Below are 17,500 nucleotides of genomic sequence, written 5' to 3'. Positions count from 1 at the left end.
GTGTGTGTGTAGTTCTGCTGGAGCGTATCCCCTGGGTTCCTCTAATTGTCCCTGTGTGTGTGTGTGAGTGTGTGTGTGTAGTTCTGCTGGAGCGTATCCCCTGGGTTCCTCTAACTGTCCCTGTGTGTGTGTGTGTGTGTGTGTGTGTGTGGTTCTGCTGGAGCGTGTCCCCTGGGTTCCTCTAACTGTTCCTGTGTGTGTGTGTGTGTGTGTGGTTCTGCTGGAGCGTATCCCCTGGGTTCCCCTAACTGTTCCTGTGTGTGTGTGTGTGTGTGTGTGTGTGTGTGGTTCTGCTGGAGCGTGTCCCCTGGGTTCCTCTAACTGTTCCTGTGTGTGTGTGTGTGTGTGTGTGTGTGTGTGTGTGGTTCTGCTGGAGCGTGTCCCCTGGGTTCCTCTAACTGTTCCTGTGTGTGTGTGTGTGTGTGGTTCTGCTGGAGCGTGTCCCCTGGGTTCCTCTAACTGTTCCTGTGTGTGTGTGTGTGTGTGTGTGTGGTTCTGCTGGAGCGTGTCCCCTGGGTTCCTCTAACTGTTCCTGTGTGTGTGTGTGTGTGTGGTTCTGCTGGAGCGTGTCCCCTGGGTTCCTCTAACTGTTCCTGTGTGTGTGTGTGTGTGTGTGGTTCTGCTGGAGCGTGTCCCCTGGGTTCCTCTAACTGTTCCTGTGTGTGTGTGTGTGTGTGTGTGTGTGTGGTTCTGCTGGAGCGTGTCCCCTGGGTTCCTCTAACTGTTCCTGTGTGTGTGTGTGTGTGTGGTTCTGCTGGAGCGTATCCCCTGGGTTCCCCTAACTGTTCCTGTGTGTGTGTGTGTGTGTGTGTGTGTAGTTCTGCTGGAGCGGATCCCCTGGGTTCCCCCGGAGTGTGTGCAGGACAGCCGGAGTCTGAGTCTAGCGGCGGATAAGTGGAGTTTCGGCACGACGCTGTGGGAGATTTACTGTGGAGGAGAACATCCACTCGCTGCCCTCGACTCCTGCAAGGTGAAGCAAACTCTTTGTGCGACGCCTCACGCAACTCACGGTTAACATAATTTACGGCTTTTCAGCCACGGATCCGATCATTTTTCGGATCACAAAAAAAACAATATATATATACAGTGGGGAGAACAAGTATTAGATACACTGCCGATTTAGCAGGTTTTCCCACTTACAAAGCATGTAGAAGTCTATAATTTTTATCATAGGTACACTTCAACTGTGAGAGACAAATCCAGAAAATCACATTGTATGATTTTTAAATATTTAATTTGCATTTTATTGCATGGCATAAGTATTAGATCACCTACCAACCAGTAAGAACTCCGGCTCTCACAGACCTGTTAGTTTTTCTTTAAGAAGCCCTCCTGTTCTCCACTCATTACCTGTGTTAACTGCACCTGTTTGAACTCGTTACCTGTATAAAAGACACCTGTCCACACACTCGGTCAATCTCCCTCGGTCTGGGGCACCATGCAAGATCTCACCTCGTGGGGCATCAATGATCATGAGGAAGGTGAGGGATCAGCCCAGAACTACACGGCAGGACCTGGTCAATGAAGAGAGCTGGGACCACAGTCTCAAAGAAAACCATTAAATTGGCAAGACAAAACACGTCTAAATGACAAACTTTCACTCTATGATGGTTAAATGTTGCAGTTAATCCGTGAATCACATGTATGTGGAACCGTGGGGAGCTGACCCGTACACATCACGATCACCTGCGATCGGACTACAGCTAACGATCTCTCTGTGCTGCGCGTGATTGGCTGCAGCTAACGATCTCTCTCTGTGCTGCGCGTGATTGGCTGCAGCTGACGATCTCTCTGTGCTGCGCGTGATTGGCTGCAGCTAACGATCTCTCTGTGCTGCGCGTGATTGGCTGCAGCTAACAATCTCTCTCTGTGTGCTGCGCGTGATTGGCTGCAGCTAACGATCTCTCTCTGTGTGCTGCGCGTCATTGGCTGCAACTAACGATCTCTCTGTGCTGCGCGTGATTGGCTGCAGCTAACAATCTCTCTGTGTGCTGCGCGTGATTGGCTGCAGCTAACAATCTCTCTGTGTGCTGCGCGTGATTGGCTGCAGCTAACAATCTCTCTGTGTGCTGCGCGTAATTGGCTGCAGCTAATGATCTCTCTCTGTGCTGCGCGTGATTGGCTGCAGCTAACAATCTCTCTGTGTGCTGCGCGTGATTGGCTGCAGCTAACAATCTCTCTGTGTGCTGCGCGTAATTGGCTGCAGCTAATGATCTCTCTCTGTGCTGCGCGTGATTGGCTGCAGCTGACGATCTCTCTCTGTGCTGCGCGTGATTGGCTGCAGCTAATGATCTCTCTGTGCTGCGCGTGATTGGCTGCAGCTAACGATCTCTCTGTGCTGCGCGTGATTGGCTGCAGCTAACGATCTCTGTGCTGCGCGTGATTGGCTGCAGCTAACAATCTCTCTGTGTGCTGCGCGTGATTGGCTGCAGCTAACGATCTCTGTGCTGCGCGTGATTGGCTGCAGCTAACGATCTCTGTGCTGCGCGTGATTGGCTGCAGCTAACGATCTCTGTGCTGCGTGTGATTGGCTGCAGCTAACAATCTCTCTGTGTGCTGCGTGTGATTGGCTGCAGCTAACGATCTCTGTGTGCTGCGCATCATTGGCTGCAGCTAACGATCTCTCTGTGCTGCACGTGATTGGCTGCAGCTAATGATCTCTCTGTGCTGCGCATGATTGGCTGCAGCTGACGATCTCTCTCTGTGCTGCGCGTGATTGGCTGCAGCTGACGATCTCTCTGTGCTGCGCGTGATTGGCTGCAGCTGACGATCTCTCTGTGCTGCGCGTGATTGGCTGCAGCTGACGATCTCTCTGTGCTGCGCGTGATTGGCTACAGCTGACGATCTCTCTGTGCTGCGCGTGATTGGCTGCAACTGACGATCTCTGTGCTGCGCGTGATTGGCTGCAGCTGACGATCTCTCTCTGTGCTGCGCGTGATTGGCTGCAGCTGACGGTCTCTCTGTGCTGCGCGTGATTGACTGCAGCTGACGATCTCTCTGTGCTGCGCGTGATTGGCTGCAACTGATGATCTCTCTGTGCTGCGCGTGATTGGCTGCAGCTGACGGTCTCTCTCTGTGCTGCGCGTGATTGACTGCAGCTGATGATCTCTCTCTGTGCTGCGCGTGATTGGCTGCAGCTGACGGTCTCTCTCTGTGCTGCGTGATTGGCTGCAGCTGACGGTCTCTCTGTGCTGCGCGTGATTGACTGCAACTGATGATCTCTCTGTGCTGCGCGTGATTGGCTGCAGCTGATGATCTCTCTCTGTGCTGCGCGTGATTGACTGCAGCTGACGGTCTCTCTGTGCTGCGTGATTGGCTGCAGCTGACGATCTCTCTCTGTGCTGCGCGTGATTGGCTGCAGCTGACGGTCTCTCTGTGCTGCGCGTGATTGGCTGCAGCTAACGGTCTCTCTGTGCTGCGCGTGATTGGCTGCAGCTAACGGTCTCTCTGTGCTGCGCGTGATTGGCTGCAGCTGACGGTCTCTCTGTGCTGCGCGTGATTGGCTGCAGCTAACGGTCTCTCTCTGTGCTGCGTGATTGGCTGCAGCTGACGGTCTCTCTGTGCTGCGCGTGATTGACTGCAGCTGACGATCTCTCTGTGCTGCGCGTGATTGGCTGCAGCTAACGGTCTCTCTCTGTGCTGCGTGATTGACTGCAGCTGACGATCTCTCTCTGTGCTGCGCGTGATTGGCTGCAGCTAACGGTCTCTCTCTGTGCTGCGTGATTGACTGCAGCTGACGATCTCTCTCTGTGCTGCGTGATTGACTGCAGCTGACGATCTCTCTCTGTGCTGCGCGTGATTGGCTGCAGCTAACGGTCTCTCTCTGTGCTGCGTGATTGACTGCAGCTGACGATCTCTCTCTGTGCTGCGCGTGATTGACTGCAGCTAACGGTCTCTGTCCCACAGAAGCTGCTGTTCTACGAGGATAAGCACCAGCTCCCGGCGCCGAAGTGGACTGAACTGGCTAGTGTGATCAACAGCTGCATGGACTACGAGCCACTGCACCGGCCCTCGTTCAGAGCCGTGATCCGAGACCTCAACAGCCTCTTCACGCCAGGTGAGCTAATCACACGCGCGCACGAGAGGCTAGCTAGCGCAGTGCTGACTCCTGCGTTCTTGTGCTCCTCAGACTACGAGCTGCTGGTGGAGAGCGAGATGCTTCCCAGCCGGAACCGGCCGGTGGGTTTCGCTGGAGCCTTTGAGAATCAGGACCCCACTCAGTTTGAGGCCAGACACCTGATCTTCCTCCAGCTGCTGGGCAAGGTGAGCCTCGTCATCATCAGCATCATGACTGGGGGCGGGTATCGTTTGAGTTTTAACGATTCCGATTCTTAACGATTCCTAATTTTGATTCCAATAAGGTAAAAAAAAATCATGAACACAAATCGGTGGGACGGCAGGAATATTAGTGTTATTATAGAGCGGGAATATTAGTGTTATTAAAGAGACGGCAGGAATATTAGTGTTATTATAGAGACGGCAGGAATATTAGTGTTATTATAGAGCGGGAATATTAGCGTTATAGAGACGGCAGGAATATTAGTGTTATTATAGAGCGGGAATATTAGCGTTATAGAGACGGCAGGAATATTAGTGTTATTATAGAGACGGCAGGAATATTAGTGTTATTATAGAGACAGGAGTATTAGTGTTATAGAGACGGCAGGAATATTAATGTTATTATAGAGACAGGAATATTAGCGTTATAGAGACGGCAGGAATATTAGTGTTATTATAGAGACGGCAGGAATATTAGTGTTATTATAGAGACAGGAGTATTAGTGTTATAGAGACGGCAGGAATATTAATGTTATTATAGAGACGGCAGGAATATTAGTGTTATTATAGAGCGGAAATATTAGTGTTATAGAGACGGCAGGAATATTAGTGTTATTAAAGAGACGGCAGGAATATTAGTGTTATTATAGAGACGGCAGGAATATTAGTGTTATTATAGAGCGGGAATATTAGCGTTATAGAGACGGCAGGAATATTAGTGTTATTATAGAGACGGCAGGAATATTAGTGTTGTTATAGAGACAGGAGTATTAGTGTTATAGAGACGGCAGGAATATTAATGTTATTATAGAGACGGCAGGAATATTAGTGTTATTATAGAGCGGGAATATTAGTGTTATAGAGACGGCAGGAATATTAGTGTTATTATAGAGCGGGAATATTAGTGTTATTATAGAGACGGCAGGAATATTAGTGTTATAGAGACGGCAGGAATATTAGTGTTATTATAGAGCGGGAATATTAGTGTTATTAAAGAGACGGCAGGAATATTAGTGTTATTATAGAGACGGCAGGAATATTAGTGTTATTATAGAGACGGCAGGAATATTAGTGTTATTATAGAGACAGGAGTATTAGTGTTATAGAGACGGCAGGAATATTAATGTTATTATAGAGACGGCAGGAATATTAGTGTTATTATAGAGCGGAAATATTAGTGTTATTATAGAGACGGCAGGAATATTAGTGTTATTATAGAGCGGGAATATTAGTGTTATAGAGACAGCAGGAATATTAGTGTTATTATAGAGCGGGAATATTAGTGTTATTATAGAGACGGCAGGAATATTAGTGTTATTATAGAGACAGGAGTATTAGTGTTATAGAGACGGCAGGAATATTAATGTTATTATAGAGACGGCAGGAATATTAGTGTTATTATAGAGCGGAAATATTAGTGTTATAGAGACGGCAGGAATATTAGTGTTATTAAAGAGACGGCAGGAATATTAGTGTTATTATAGAGACGGCAGGAATATTAGTGTTATTATAGAGCGGGAATATTAGCGTTATAGAGACGGCAGGAATATTAGTGTTATTATAGAGACGGCAGGAATATTAGTGTTGTTATAGAGACAGGAGTATTAGTGTTATAGAGACGGCAGGAATATTAATGTTATTATAGAGACGGCAGGAATATTAGTGTTATTATAGAGCGGGAATATTAGTGTTATAGAGACGGCAGGAATATTAGTGTTATTATAGAGCGGGAATATTAGTGTTATTATAGAGACGGCAGGAATATTAGTGTTATAGAGACGGCAGGAATATTAGTGTTATTATAGAGCGGGAATATTAGTGTTATTAAAGAGACGGCAGGAATATTAGTGTTATTATAGAGACGGCAGGAATATTAGTGTTATTATAGAGACGGCAGGAATATTAGTGTTATTATAGAGACAGGAGTATTAGTGTTATAGAGACGGCAGGAATATTAATGTTATTATAGAGACGGCAGGAATATTAGTGTTATTATAGAGCGGAAATATTAGTGTTATTATAGAGACGGCAGGAATATTAGTGTTATTATAGAGCGGGAATATTAGTGTTATAGAGACAGCAGGAATATTAGTGTTATTATAGAGCGGGAATATTAGTGTTATTATAGAGACGGCAGGAATATTAGTGTTATTATAGAGACGGCAGGAATATTAGTGTTATTATAGAGCGGGAATATTAGTGTTATTATAGAGACAGGAGTATTAGTGTTATAGAGACGGCAGGAATATTAATGTTATTATAGAGACGGCAGGAATATTAGTGTTATTATAGAGCGGAAATATTAGTGTTATTATAGAGACGGCAGGAATATTAGTGTCATTATAGAGCGGGAATATTAGTGTTATAGAGACGGCAGGAATATTAGTGTTATTATAGAGCGGGAATATTAGTGTTATTATAGAGACGGCAGGAATATTAGTGTTATTATAGAGACGGCAGGAATATTAGTGTTATTATAGAGCGGGAATATTAGTGTTATTATAGAGACGGCAGGAATATTAGTGTTATTATAGAGACGGCAGGAATATTAGTGTTATTATAGAGCAGGAATATTAGTGTTATTATAGAGCGGGAATATTAGTGTTATTATAGAGACGGCAGGAATATTAGTGTTATTATAGAGACGGCAGGAATATTAGTGTTATTATAGAGCGGGAATATTAGTGTTATTAAAGAGACGGCAGGAATATTAGTGTTATTATAGAGACGGCAGGAATATTAGTGTTATTATAGAGCGGGAATATTAGTGTTATAGAGACGGCAGGAATATTAGTGTTATTATAGAGCGGGAATATTAGTGTTATTATAGAGCGGGAATATTAGTGTTATTATAGAGATGGCAGGAATATTAGTGTTATTATAGAGCGGGAATATTAGTGTTATAGAGATGGCAGGAATATTAGTGTTATTATAGAGCGGGAATATTAGTGTTATTATAGAGACGGCAGGAATATTAGTGTTATTATAGAGACGGCAGGAATATTAGTGTTATTATAGAGCGGGAATATTAGTGTTATTATAGAGACGGCAGGAATATTAGTGTTATTATAGAGCGGGAATATTAGTGTTATTATAGAGACGGCAGGAATATTAGTGTTATTATAGAGCGGGAATATTAGTGTTATTATATAGACGGCAGGAATATTAGTGTTATTATAGAGCGGGAATATTAGTGTTATTATAGAGACGGCAGGAATATTAGTGTTATTATAGAGCGGGAATATTAGTGTTATTATAGAGATGGCAGGAATATTAGTGTTATAGAGCGGGAATTTTAGTGTTATTATAGAGCGGGAATATTAGTGTTTTTATAGAGACAGGAATATTAGTGTTATTATAGAGCGGGACTATTAGTGTAGAGCGGGAATATTAGTGTTATTATAGAGCGGGAATATTAGTGTTATTATAGAGACAGGAATATTAGTGTTATTATAGCGCGGGAATATTAGTGTTATTATAGAGCGGGAATATTAGTGTTATTATAGAGCGGGAATATTAGTGTTTTTATAGAGACAGGAATATTAGTATTATTATAGAGACGGCAGGAATATTAGTGTTATTATAGAGATGGCAGGAATATTAGTGTTATTATAGAGCGGGAATATTAGTGTTATTATAGAGACAGGAATATTAGTGTTATTATAGAGCGGGAATATTACTGTAGAGCGGGAATATTAGTGTTATTATAGAGCGGGAATATTAGTGTTATTATAGAGACAGGAATATTAGTGTTATTATAGAGCGGGAATATTGGTGTTATTATAGAGCGGGAATATTGGTGTTATTATAGAGCGGGAATATTAGTGTTATTATAGAGCGGGAATATTAGTGTTTTTATAGAGACAGGAATATTAGTGTTATTATAGAGACTGCAGGAATATTAGTGTTATTATAGAGCGGGAATATTAGTGTTATTATAGAGACAGGAATATTAGTGTTATTATAGAGCGGGAATATTAGTGTAGAGCGGGAATATTAGTGTTATTATAGAGCGGGAATATTAGTGTTATTATATAGACGGCAGGAATATTAGTGTTATTATAGAGCGGGAATATTAGTGTTATTATAGAGACGGCAGGAATATTAGTGTTATTATAGAGCGGGGATATTAGTGTTATTATAGAGATGGCAGGAATATTAGTGTTATAGAGCGGGAATATTAGTGTTATTATAGAGCGGGAATATTAGTGTTTTTATAGAGACAGGAATATTAGTGTTTTTATAGAGACAGGAATATTAGTGTTATTATAGAGCGGGAATATTAGTGTTATTATATAGACGGCAGGAATATTAGTGTTATTATAGAGCGGGAATATTAGTGTTATTATAGAGACGGCAGGAATATTAGTGTTATTATAGAGCGGGAATATTAGTGTTATTATAGAGATGGCAGGAATATTAGTGTTATAGAGCGGGAATATTAGTGTTATTATAGAGCGGGAATATTAGTGTTTTTATAGAGACAGGAATATTAGTGTTATTATAGAGCGGGACTATTAGTGTAGAGCGGGAATATTAGTGTTATTATAGAGCGGGAATATTAGTGTTATTATAGAGACAGGAATATTAGTGTTATTATAGCGCGGGAATATTAGTGTTATTATAGAGCGGGACTATTAGTGTAGAGCGGGAATATTAGTGTTATTATAGAGACAGGAATATTAGTGTTATTATAGAGCGGGACTATTAGTGTAGAGCGGGAATATTAGTGTTATTATAGAGCGGGAATATTAGTGTTATTATAGCGCGGGAATATTAGTGTTATTATAGAGCGGGAATATTAGTGTCATTATAGAGCGGGACTATTAGTGTAGAGCGGGAATATTAGTGTTATTATAGAGACAGGAATATTAGTGTTATTATAGAGCGGGACTATTAGTGTAGAGCGGGAATATTAGTGTTATTATAGAGCGGGAATATTAGTGTTATTATAGAGACAGGAATATTAGTGTTATTATAGCGCGGGAATATTAGTGTTATTATAGAGCGGGAATATTAGTGTTATTATAGAGCGGGAATATTAGTGTTTTTATAGAGACAGGAATATTAGTGTTATTATAGAGACGGCAGGAATATTAGTGTTATTATAGAGACGGCAGGAATATTAGTGTTATTATAGAGATGGCAGGAATATTAGTGTTATTATAGAGCGGGAATATTAGTGTTATTATAGAGACAGGAATATTAGTGTTATTATAGAGCGGGAATATTAGTGTTATTATAGAGCGGGAATATTAGTGTTATTATAGAGACAGGAATATTAGTGTTATTATAGAGCGGGAATATTAGTGTTATTATAGAGCGGGAATATTAGTGTTATTATAGAGCGGGAATATTAGTGTTATTATAGAGCGGGAATATTAGTGTTATTATAGAGACAGGAATATTAGTGTTATTATAGAGCGGGAATATTAGTGTTATTATAGAGCGGGAATATTGGTGTTATTATAGAGCGGGAATATTGGTGTTATTATAGAGCGGGAATATTAGTGTTATTATAGAGCGGGAATATTAGTGTTTTTATAGAGACGGCAGGAATATTAGTGTTATTATAGAGACGGCAGGAATATTAGTGTTATTATAGAGCGGGAATATTAGTGTTATTATAGAGACAGGAATATTAGTGTTATTATAGAGCGGGAATATTAGTGTAGAGCGGGAATATTAGTGTTATTATAGAGCGGGAATATTAGTGTTATTATAGAGACAGGAATATTAGTATTATTATAGAGACGGCAGGAATATTAGTGTTATTATAGAGATGGCAGGAATATTAGTGTTATTATAGAGCGGGAATATTAGTGTTATTATAGAGACAGGAATATTAGTGTTATTATAGAGCGGGAATATTACTGTAGAGCGGGAATATTGGTGTTATTATAGAGCGGGAATATTGGTGTTATTATAGAGCGGGAATATTAGTGTTATTATAGAGACAGGAATATTAGTGTTATTATAGAGCGGGAATATTAGTGTTATTATAGAGCGGGAATATTGGTGTTATTATAGAGCGGGAATATTGGTGTTATTATAGAGCGGGAATATTGGTGTTATTATAGAGCGGGAATATTAGTGTTTTTATAGAGACAGGAATATTAGTGTTATTATAGAGACGGCAGGAATATTAGTGTTATTATAGAGCGGGAATATTAGTGTTATTATAGAGACAGGAATATTAGTGTTATTATAGAGCGGGAATATTAGTGTAGAGCGGGAATATTAGTGTTATTATAGAGTGGGAATATTAGTGTAGAGCGGGAATATTAGTGTTATTATAGAGCGGGAATATTAGTGTTATTATAGAGACAGGAATATTAGTATTATTATAGAGACGGCAGGAATATAAGTGTTATTATAGAGATGGCAGGAATATTAGTGTTATTATAGAGCGGGAATATTAGTGTTATTATAGAGTGGGAATATTAGTGTAGAGCGGGAATATTAGTGTTATTATAGAGCGGGAATATTAGTGTAGAGCGGGAATATTAGTGTTATTATAGAGCGGGAATATTAGTGTTATAATAGAGCGGGAATATTAGTATTATTATAGAGACGGCAGGAATATTAGTGTTATTATAGAGATGGCAGGAATATTAGTGTTATTATAGAGCGGGAATATTAGTGTTATTATAGAGACAGGAATATTAGTGTTGTTATAGAGCTGGAATATTAGTGTTATTATAGAGCGGGAATATTAGTGTTATTATAGAGACAGGAATATTAGTGTTATTATAGAGCGGGAATATTAGTGTTATTATAGAGCAGGAATATTAGTGTTATTATAGAGACAGGAATATCAGTGTTATTATAGAGCGGGAATATTAGTGTTATAGAGACGGCAGGAATATTAGTGTTATAAAGACGGCGGGAATATTAGTGTTATCATAGAGCGGGAATATTAGTGTTATTATAGAGCGGGAATATTAGTGTTATTATAGAGCGGGAATATTAGTGTTATAAAGACGGCGGGAATATTAGTGTTATAGAGACGGCGGGAATATTAGTGTTATAAAGACGGCAGGAATATTAGTGTTATCATAGAGCGGGAATATTAGTGTTATCATAGAGCGGGAATATTAGTGTTATCATAGAGACGGCAGGAATATTAGTGTTATTATAGAGCGGGAATATTAGTGTTATCATAGAGACGGCAGGAATTATTAGTGTTATCATAGAGACGGCAGGAATTATTAGTGTTATCATAGAGACGGCAGGAATATTAGTGTTATCATAGAGCGGGAATATTAGTGTTATCATAGAGACGGCAGGAATATTAGTGTTATCATAGAGACGGCAGGAATATTAGTGTTATTATAGAGCGGGAATATTAGTGTTATTATAGATCGGGAATATTAGTGTTATTATAGAGCGGTAATATTAGTGTTATTATAGAGACAGGAATATTAGTGTTATTATAGAGCGGGAATATTAGTGTTATTATAGATCGGGAATATTAGTGTTATTATAGAGCGGTAATATTAGTGTTATTATAGAGACAGGAATATTAGTGTTATTATAGAGCAGGAATATTAGGCTTCTGTCACTTTAAGAGCTGCACAGATCCAATATACTGATACATGAACACAGAAAACAAAGGAATCGATAAGAGGAATCTAAATTTAAATTTTATAACAAGTATTCGATTCCCAACCCTACACACCACTCAGCTGTCCCGCTTCAGCCCTGTGACTCCCGTGTGTGTGTGTGTGTGTGTGTGTGTGCGCGTGTGTACAGGGTAACTTCGGCAGCGTTGAGAAGTGCCGCTACGACCCGCTGCAGGACAGCACAGGTGAGAGCTCTTCCTCACTCCTCATCATCACTCCTCACTCTTCCTCCTCATCACTCTTCCTCCTCCTCACTCTTCCTCCTCATCATCACTTCTCACTCTTCCTCCTCCTCACTCTTCCTCCTCATCATCACTCCTCACTCTTCCTCCTCACTCATCATCACTCCTCACTCCTCTTCCTTATCACTCCTGCTCCTCATCACTCCTCTTCCTCCTCATCACTCCTCACTCTTCCTCCTCCTCCTCACTCTGCCTCCTCATCACTCCTCACTCTTCCTCCTCATCATCACTTCTCACTCTTCCTCCTCATCATCACTCCTCACTCTTCCTCCTCACTCATCATCACTCCTCACTCCTCTTCCTTATCACTCCTGCTCCTCATCACTCCTCTTCCTCCTCCTCCTCATCACTCCTCACTCTTCCTCCTCCTCCTCACTCTGCCTCCTCATCACTCCTCACTCTTCCTCCTCCTCACAGGTGAGGTGGTGGCGGTGAAGAAGCTTCAGCACAGCTCAGCTGAACACCTGCGCGACTTCGAGCGGGAGATTGAGATCCTGCGATCACTGCAACACGACAACATCGTCAGATACAAGGGCGTTTGTTACAGCGCAGGTGAGAGACTGATGCATGCTGGTCCTGAGGCGGCACATATACACGTCTCTCTCTTCATCCCTCTCACACTCTCTCTCTCTGCAGGTCGTAAGAACTTGCGGCTGGTCATGGAGTTTCTGCCGTTTGGTAGTTTGAGAGATTATCTTTCGAAAAACAAGGAGCGTTTCGACCACATGAAGCTCCTGCTGTACGCGGCTCAGATCTGTAAGGTGAGGTTTCTCACACACACACACACACACACACACACACTCTCAAACACACACACTTCATTAACCCCCTGGGGTCGACAATCACGCCGGCGTGATCTGCTCGCTTTTTTTCTTATCAGTTCAAACGAGATTCAAAATACTCTGTTGACTTTGATCTTACAAACAAGTTTCATACATCAATCAATCCTGTTAAGTGTGTATTATTTTTGTGTATACTCACAATAAAAACAAAGTGTTGTGCTTTTTGCCAAATAAAGCAAAATAAACATGATGCGAGTTCTGCTTTCTCTCTGTCAGTGAAGTCAATTCTGAAACGCGTCCGAAAATGAACCATAACTCAGCGAATACTCAGTCAAACAGGCAAACAGACACAGGCATGAAGCTTGAGTTCTCTTCTTTTAAATGAAAGAAGGATATCTATATAAGGATAGATGTAAACAAAATCTTAAAAGGTCAATATAAGCCTTCTCTTTAAATTATTTTTATTGTGTTTTATTAGTGACACATTTGGGTAGAGAATATATTCCAAAACTTTCTGAAAATACAGTATGAGACTTCACTTGCATTCTTTCTTGTGGCTCAGTGACACACCTGAATGAAAGGCTCATTAAGTATGCGGGGCCATTGTCTCAGGTGTGAACCACTATATATTCATGATGGTGTTGGATCGTTGACGCCCCTGCGCATATTGCCTTTCCAAACAAAAAGTGTCTTACAAAATTTAAATCAATGTATTGTTTTATGTGAATGATAAGGCATGATGATTTTCACATCATTTTGAAGAAAAAACTGTAGGCGACAAAATGCATCTTGTGGACACATTTAGTATGTGTTTTGTGGCCTTATTTCAGAAACTTTCATTTTTAGATTTTTCAATAACCATGCATAAACATTATTCTCTCAAAAATACAAACATGTACATACATGTTGCTCACATATTATGGTAGCCCTGTTTGTGCTAAATAGAGTGTAATTACACCTTTGCCATTAATATGTTTATAAGCAACTGAAAAAAGCACAAATGTAAGGGCATGTCAGAACATCTCAAGGACCCCAAAAACACCTCAGACCCCAGAGGGTTAAGAATAACCGTGAGCGTGATGCGTGTCCGTGTGTGTGTGTAGGGGATGGACTACCTGGCGTCGAAGCGGTACGTCCACAGAGACCTGGCCACGAGGAATATCCTGGTGGAGAGCGAGTTTCACGTGAAGATCGGAGACTTCGGCCTGACTAAAGTCCTCCCTCAGGATAAGGAGTATTACACGGTCCGCGAGCCCGGAGAAAGCCCCATATTCTGGTGAGAGCTTCACTACTCATCACACGCTGGTTTATGAGTGTGATTCAGCATTATTGATGTGTTGATGATGATGATGATGTGTGTGATGAAGGTACGCCCCGGAGTCTCTGACCGAGAGCAAGTTCAGCGTGGCGTCAGACGTCTGGAGTTTCGGAGTCGTTCTCTATGAACTCTTTACATACAGTGACAAAAGCTGCAGTCCTCCAGCAGTAAGTGACCCTTCAGTGCCGATGCAGATCTGTGTGTGATCATCTCAGAACAGACGTGCGACATTAAAACAGACACATTCTGCCTGAACAACGTCAACAAGCTTAATAACGGAACAAAATCATTTAAAACAAGAGCCAGAGCAAATACTTTACATTGTATCGACATTTTTATATAAAAACAATACAGAAACAAACTGTCTGTGAAATGAGATAATAGTAAAATAGTGACTAGGGGTGTAAGAAAATATGGATACATGTTGAGAATATTGCGATAGGTTTGGCGATACAGTATCTATTCCCAAAAACACTATCAATATTTATTAATTTGTGTGAGTGGCGTTGTGTTCGGCTTAAACCCGACCGCAGGGATACCTCAGATGGCAAACTGACGTGGAGAAGCGTGCATCGCTAACATTAGCATTAGACTAATATTATGTAATATTATATTTGTTTATTATATTATTTGTTTATTGGAAATTTAACAGTGAAGCAAGAATTGATAAGCAGATAATATTGACTTTTATTAACAACAATAACGTGCAAAAACCTCATTTTTTTAGAGAAATTTTAAATGTTCTACTCTTATTAAATGTGCTGTTCTTCTATAGTGTCGTACTGAACGACCGACAGCTTGCTTTCTGTGTAATTCAGTCACAACTTGAAGAAAAGATTTAGTTTTTCATGAGACTGTGACTTCGTACTTTTTTCCGTAAGTTGGGGAGTGGAAATGGGTAATTAGTCAATAAGTGCTCCTCTGCTGCCATCTACTGGTTATAACGGTAGTCGTTTTAAGAAAAGTGTTTGCCACAAGGTGTTAGTTTTTCTACATCTTAAAACTTTTAGTTTGACAAGTCACATTAAAAATAACATTAAAATTGTGTAATATTTAGAGCTGTGGTGCTGGGAGAAGTGTGAAGCACTTGAGGAGGGCTTGAATTTCACTCTCAAAAGGTTGTACGAACCCTGAGATGGATAATAAAAACATTCAACTATTTCTGCCACAATACCATGGTTACAGTGAGCGTTACTACAGTAAATCCATGGTGAATGTTGGTGATTTGTGGACTGAAAGGCCTTTTATAACTTGCTCAGCATGGGAACAGTGTTTCTCCTGGTGTCCACGTCAGCGCTGTTTGATCCGATATGGTTTATAACAGAATTCTGCGCTAAACTAGATCACGCAATGTCACGATTTACTATTTCCCCTTTACTCAGATTTCACAAAATACGGATCAGTGATATAAATGCATTAAATAAAGTAAGGTTTTTGCTCAGGTTTTACGCGTATGGTGGTGTGTTCTTTGATGGTTTTTCTAAAAGTAGATCCTCTCACTAAAAAACAGGAGATGTATGCGTCTGGTAAGCCTGTATTGTGACGGCCAGGTTCCTCAGGCTAATAGTGTGTGTGGTGTTGCGGTTCCAGGTGTTCATGGAGCAGATGGGCGAGGACAAACAGGGTCAGATGATCGTTTATCACCTGATCGACCTGTTGAAGAGGAACTACCGTCTGCCGTCTCCAGAGGGCTGTCCCGCTGAGGTAAAGCCTTCACCAACTCCTCACATACACACAATCCAATCTTACACTTAGTGCTGGGTGGTATGGCCAAACATTTATATCACGGTATTTGTCAAAATTATTCCAGTTTCACGGTATATGATGGGGTATTTTTTTCAAGCATGACTGGGAGTTACCACATGTTCTACTGACAGAGAGGAAATACTGCAGTAGATAGACTCTGTTTTACTGTCATGAGTGAATATTGTAGAACAATCCCACACTAGTATTAATACAGGTTAGCAGTGTTTATAAAGAGCGCCAGCAGGAGGCGCTGTAGTAACGGCTCATAAACGCTGCTTAATCAGGAAAGAAAGAAAGATAACATCGAAACTTTTCTAAAGACCGTCAGTTCCCTTCAGATGCGTTGATAAAACAACACCGGCGCGTGCGTGACTGTGAAACGGAGCGCTCATGTTTATTCAACATGGAGAATCTATCAGTGGCGGCCAGAGTTGATATTGTGAACCAATGTGTGGGAAACACTGTAATATAATGTTACAGCTATCAGTGATTAACCTCTCCATCTCCCCCGTCTCAGTAACACACACACACACACACCTGAGCATCAGCAGTGAGCAGGGAAAGAGCCTCTCACACACTGTCGTTACCAGCGCTGTTAAAGCTCACACACCGCTATATTAGACATTCATATCATGACAAATATGAACAGCGGTGTTTGAACCGGTATACCACCCAGCACTACTCCCACTGAAGCACAGCTCTCAGACTCAGATCTCTACATTATCATGTTCTCCTCCTGTGGTTCTCCTCCTGTGGTTCTCCTTCTCCTGCGGTGTGGTTCTCCTGCTGTTCTCCTGTGGTGTGGTTCTCCTCCTCCTGCGGTGTGGTTCTCCTGCGGTGTGGTTCTCCTGCGGTGTGGTTCTCCTGCGGTTCTCCTGTGGTGTGGTTCTCCTCCTCCTGCGGTGTGGTTCTCCTACGGTTCTCCTGCGGTGTGGTTCTCCTACGGTTCTCCTGCGGTGTGGTTCTCCTGCGGTTCTCCTGCGGTGTGGTTCTCCTGCGGTTCTCCTGCGGTGTGGTTCTCCTGCGGTGCTGTTCTCCTGCGGTGTGGTTCTCCTGCGGTTCTCCTGCAGATCCAGGCGCTGATGAAGGAGTGTTGGGCCGCAGAGCCGAGTGATCGACCCACATTCAGAACTCTCGCTCAGAGAGTCCACACTATCCAGGACCGCGCATCCCACAGCTGATCCGGATCAGAATATCCCACAGCTGATCCGGATCAGAACATCCCACAGCTGATCCGGATCAGAACATCCCACAGCTGATCCGGGTCAGAACATCCCACAGCTGATCCGGGTCTGATGCCTTCAGGATCCTCTGGAATTCTGGGATGTTCTTTCACTATCAGGGGTTTTCAAACTTTTTAAGAACCACAAAACTGAGGATGACCTTCTTTCATGTTCATTTCTAAATGATCGTTTATTCTGTGTGAGTAAAACACGTTATAAAAAGACACAAACCACGTTATTAAATGTGTGTTTTTCTCATCATTGTCCAGATATGATAAAGATCAAA

At 41.8% G+C, this 17,500-nt stretch overlaps 1 protein-coding gene across 3 annotated transcripts in view; it reads left to right on the top strand.

Moving 5' to 3' along the window:
• The window catches only part of jak2a (Janus kinase 2a), a 58,949-nt gene that overhangs the window by 40,179 nt on the left and 1,270 nt on the right, over nucleotides 1-17,500 (top strand). For all 3 annotated transcript variants that reach the window (XM_084136241.1, XM_084136240.1, XM_084136242.1), the window contains 10 exons: nucleotides 819-970; nucleotides 3,907-4,057; nucleotides 4,130-4,263; nucleotides 12,034-12,088; nucleotides 12,563-12,697; nucleotides 12,782-12,906; nucleotides 14,031-14,203; nucleotides 14,295-14,412; nucleotides 15,836-15,949; nucleotides 17,062-17,500. The exon at nucleotides 17,062-17,500 is cut by the window's right edge and continues 1,270 nt beyond it. In XM_084136241.1, the coding sequence (XP_083992367.1) occupies nucleotides 819-970; nucleotides 3,907-4,057; nucleotides 4,130-4,263; nucleotides 12,034-12,088; nucleotides 12,563-12,697; nucleotides 12,782-12,906; nucleotides 14,031-14,203; nucleotides 14,295-14,412; nucleotides 15,836-15,949; nucleotides 17,062-17,172 (1,268 nt within the window). In that variant the 3' untranslated portion in view covers nucleotides 17,173-17,500. The remainder of the gene's footprint in view (nucleotides 1-818; nucleotides 971-3,906; nucleotides 4,058-4,129; nucleotides 4,264-12,033; nucleotides 12,089-12,562; nucleotides 12,698-12,781; nucleotides 12,907-14,030; nucleotides 14,204-14,294; nucleotides 14,413-15,835; nucleotides 15,950-17,061) is intronic.

Source organism: Abramis brama, assembly GCF_963993115.1.
Source record: "Abramis brama genome assembly, chromosome: 15".
NCBI classification, from domain to species: domain Eukaryota; kingdom Metazoa; phylum Chordata; class Actinopteri; order Cypriniformes; family Leuciscidae; genus Abramis; species Abramis brama.
This window is presented reverse-complemented; position numbering and strand designations above follow the sequence as displayed.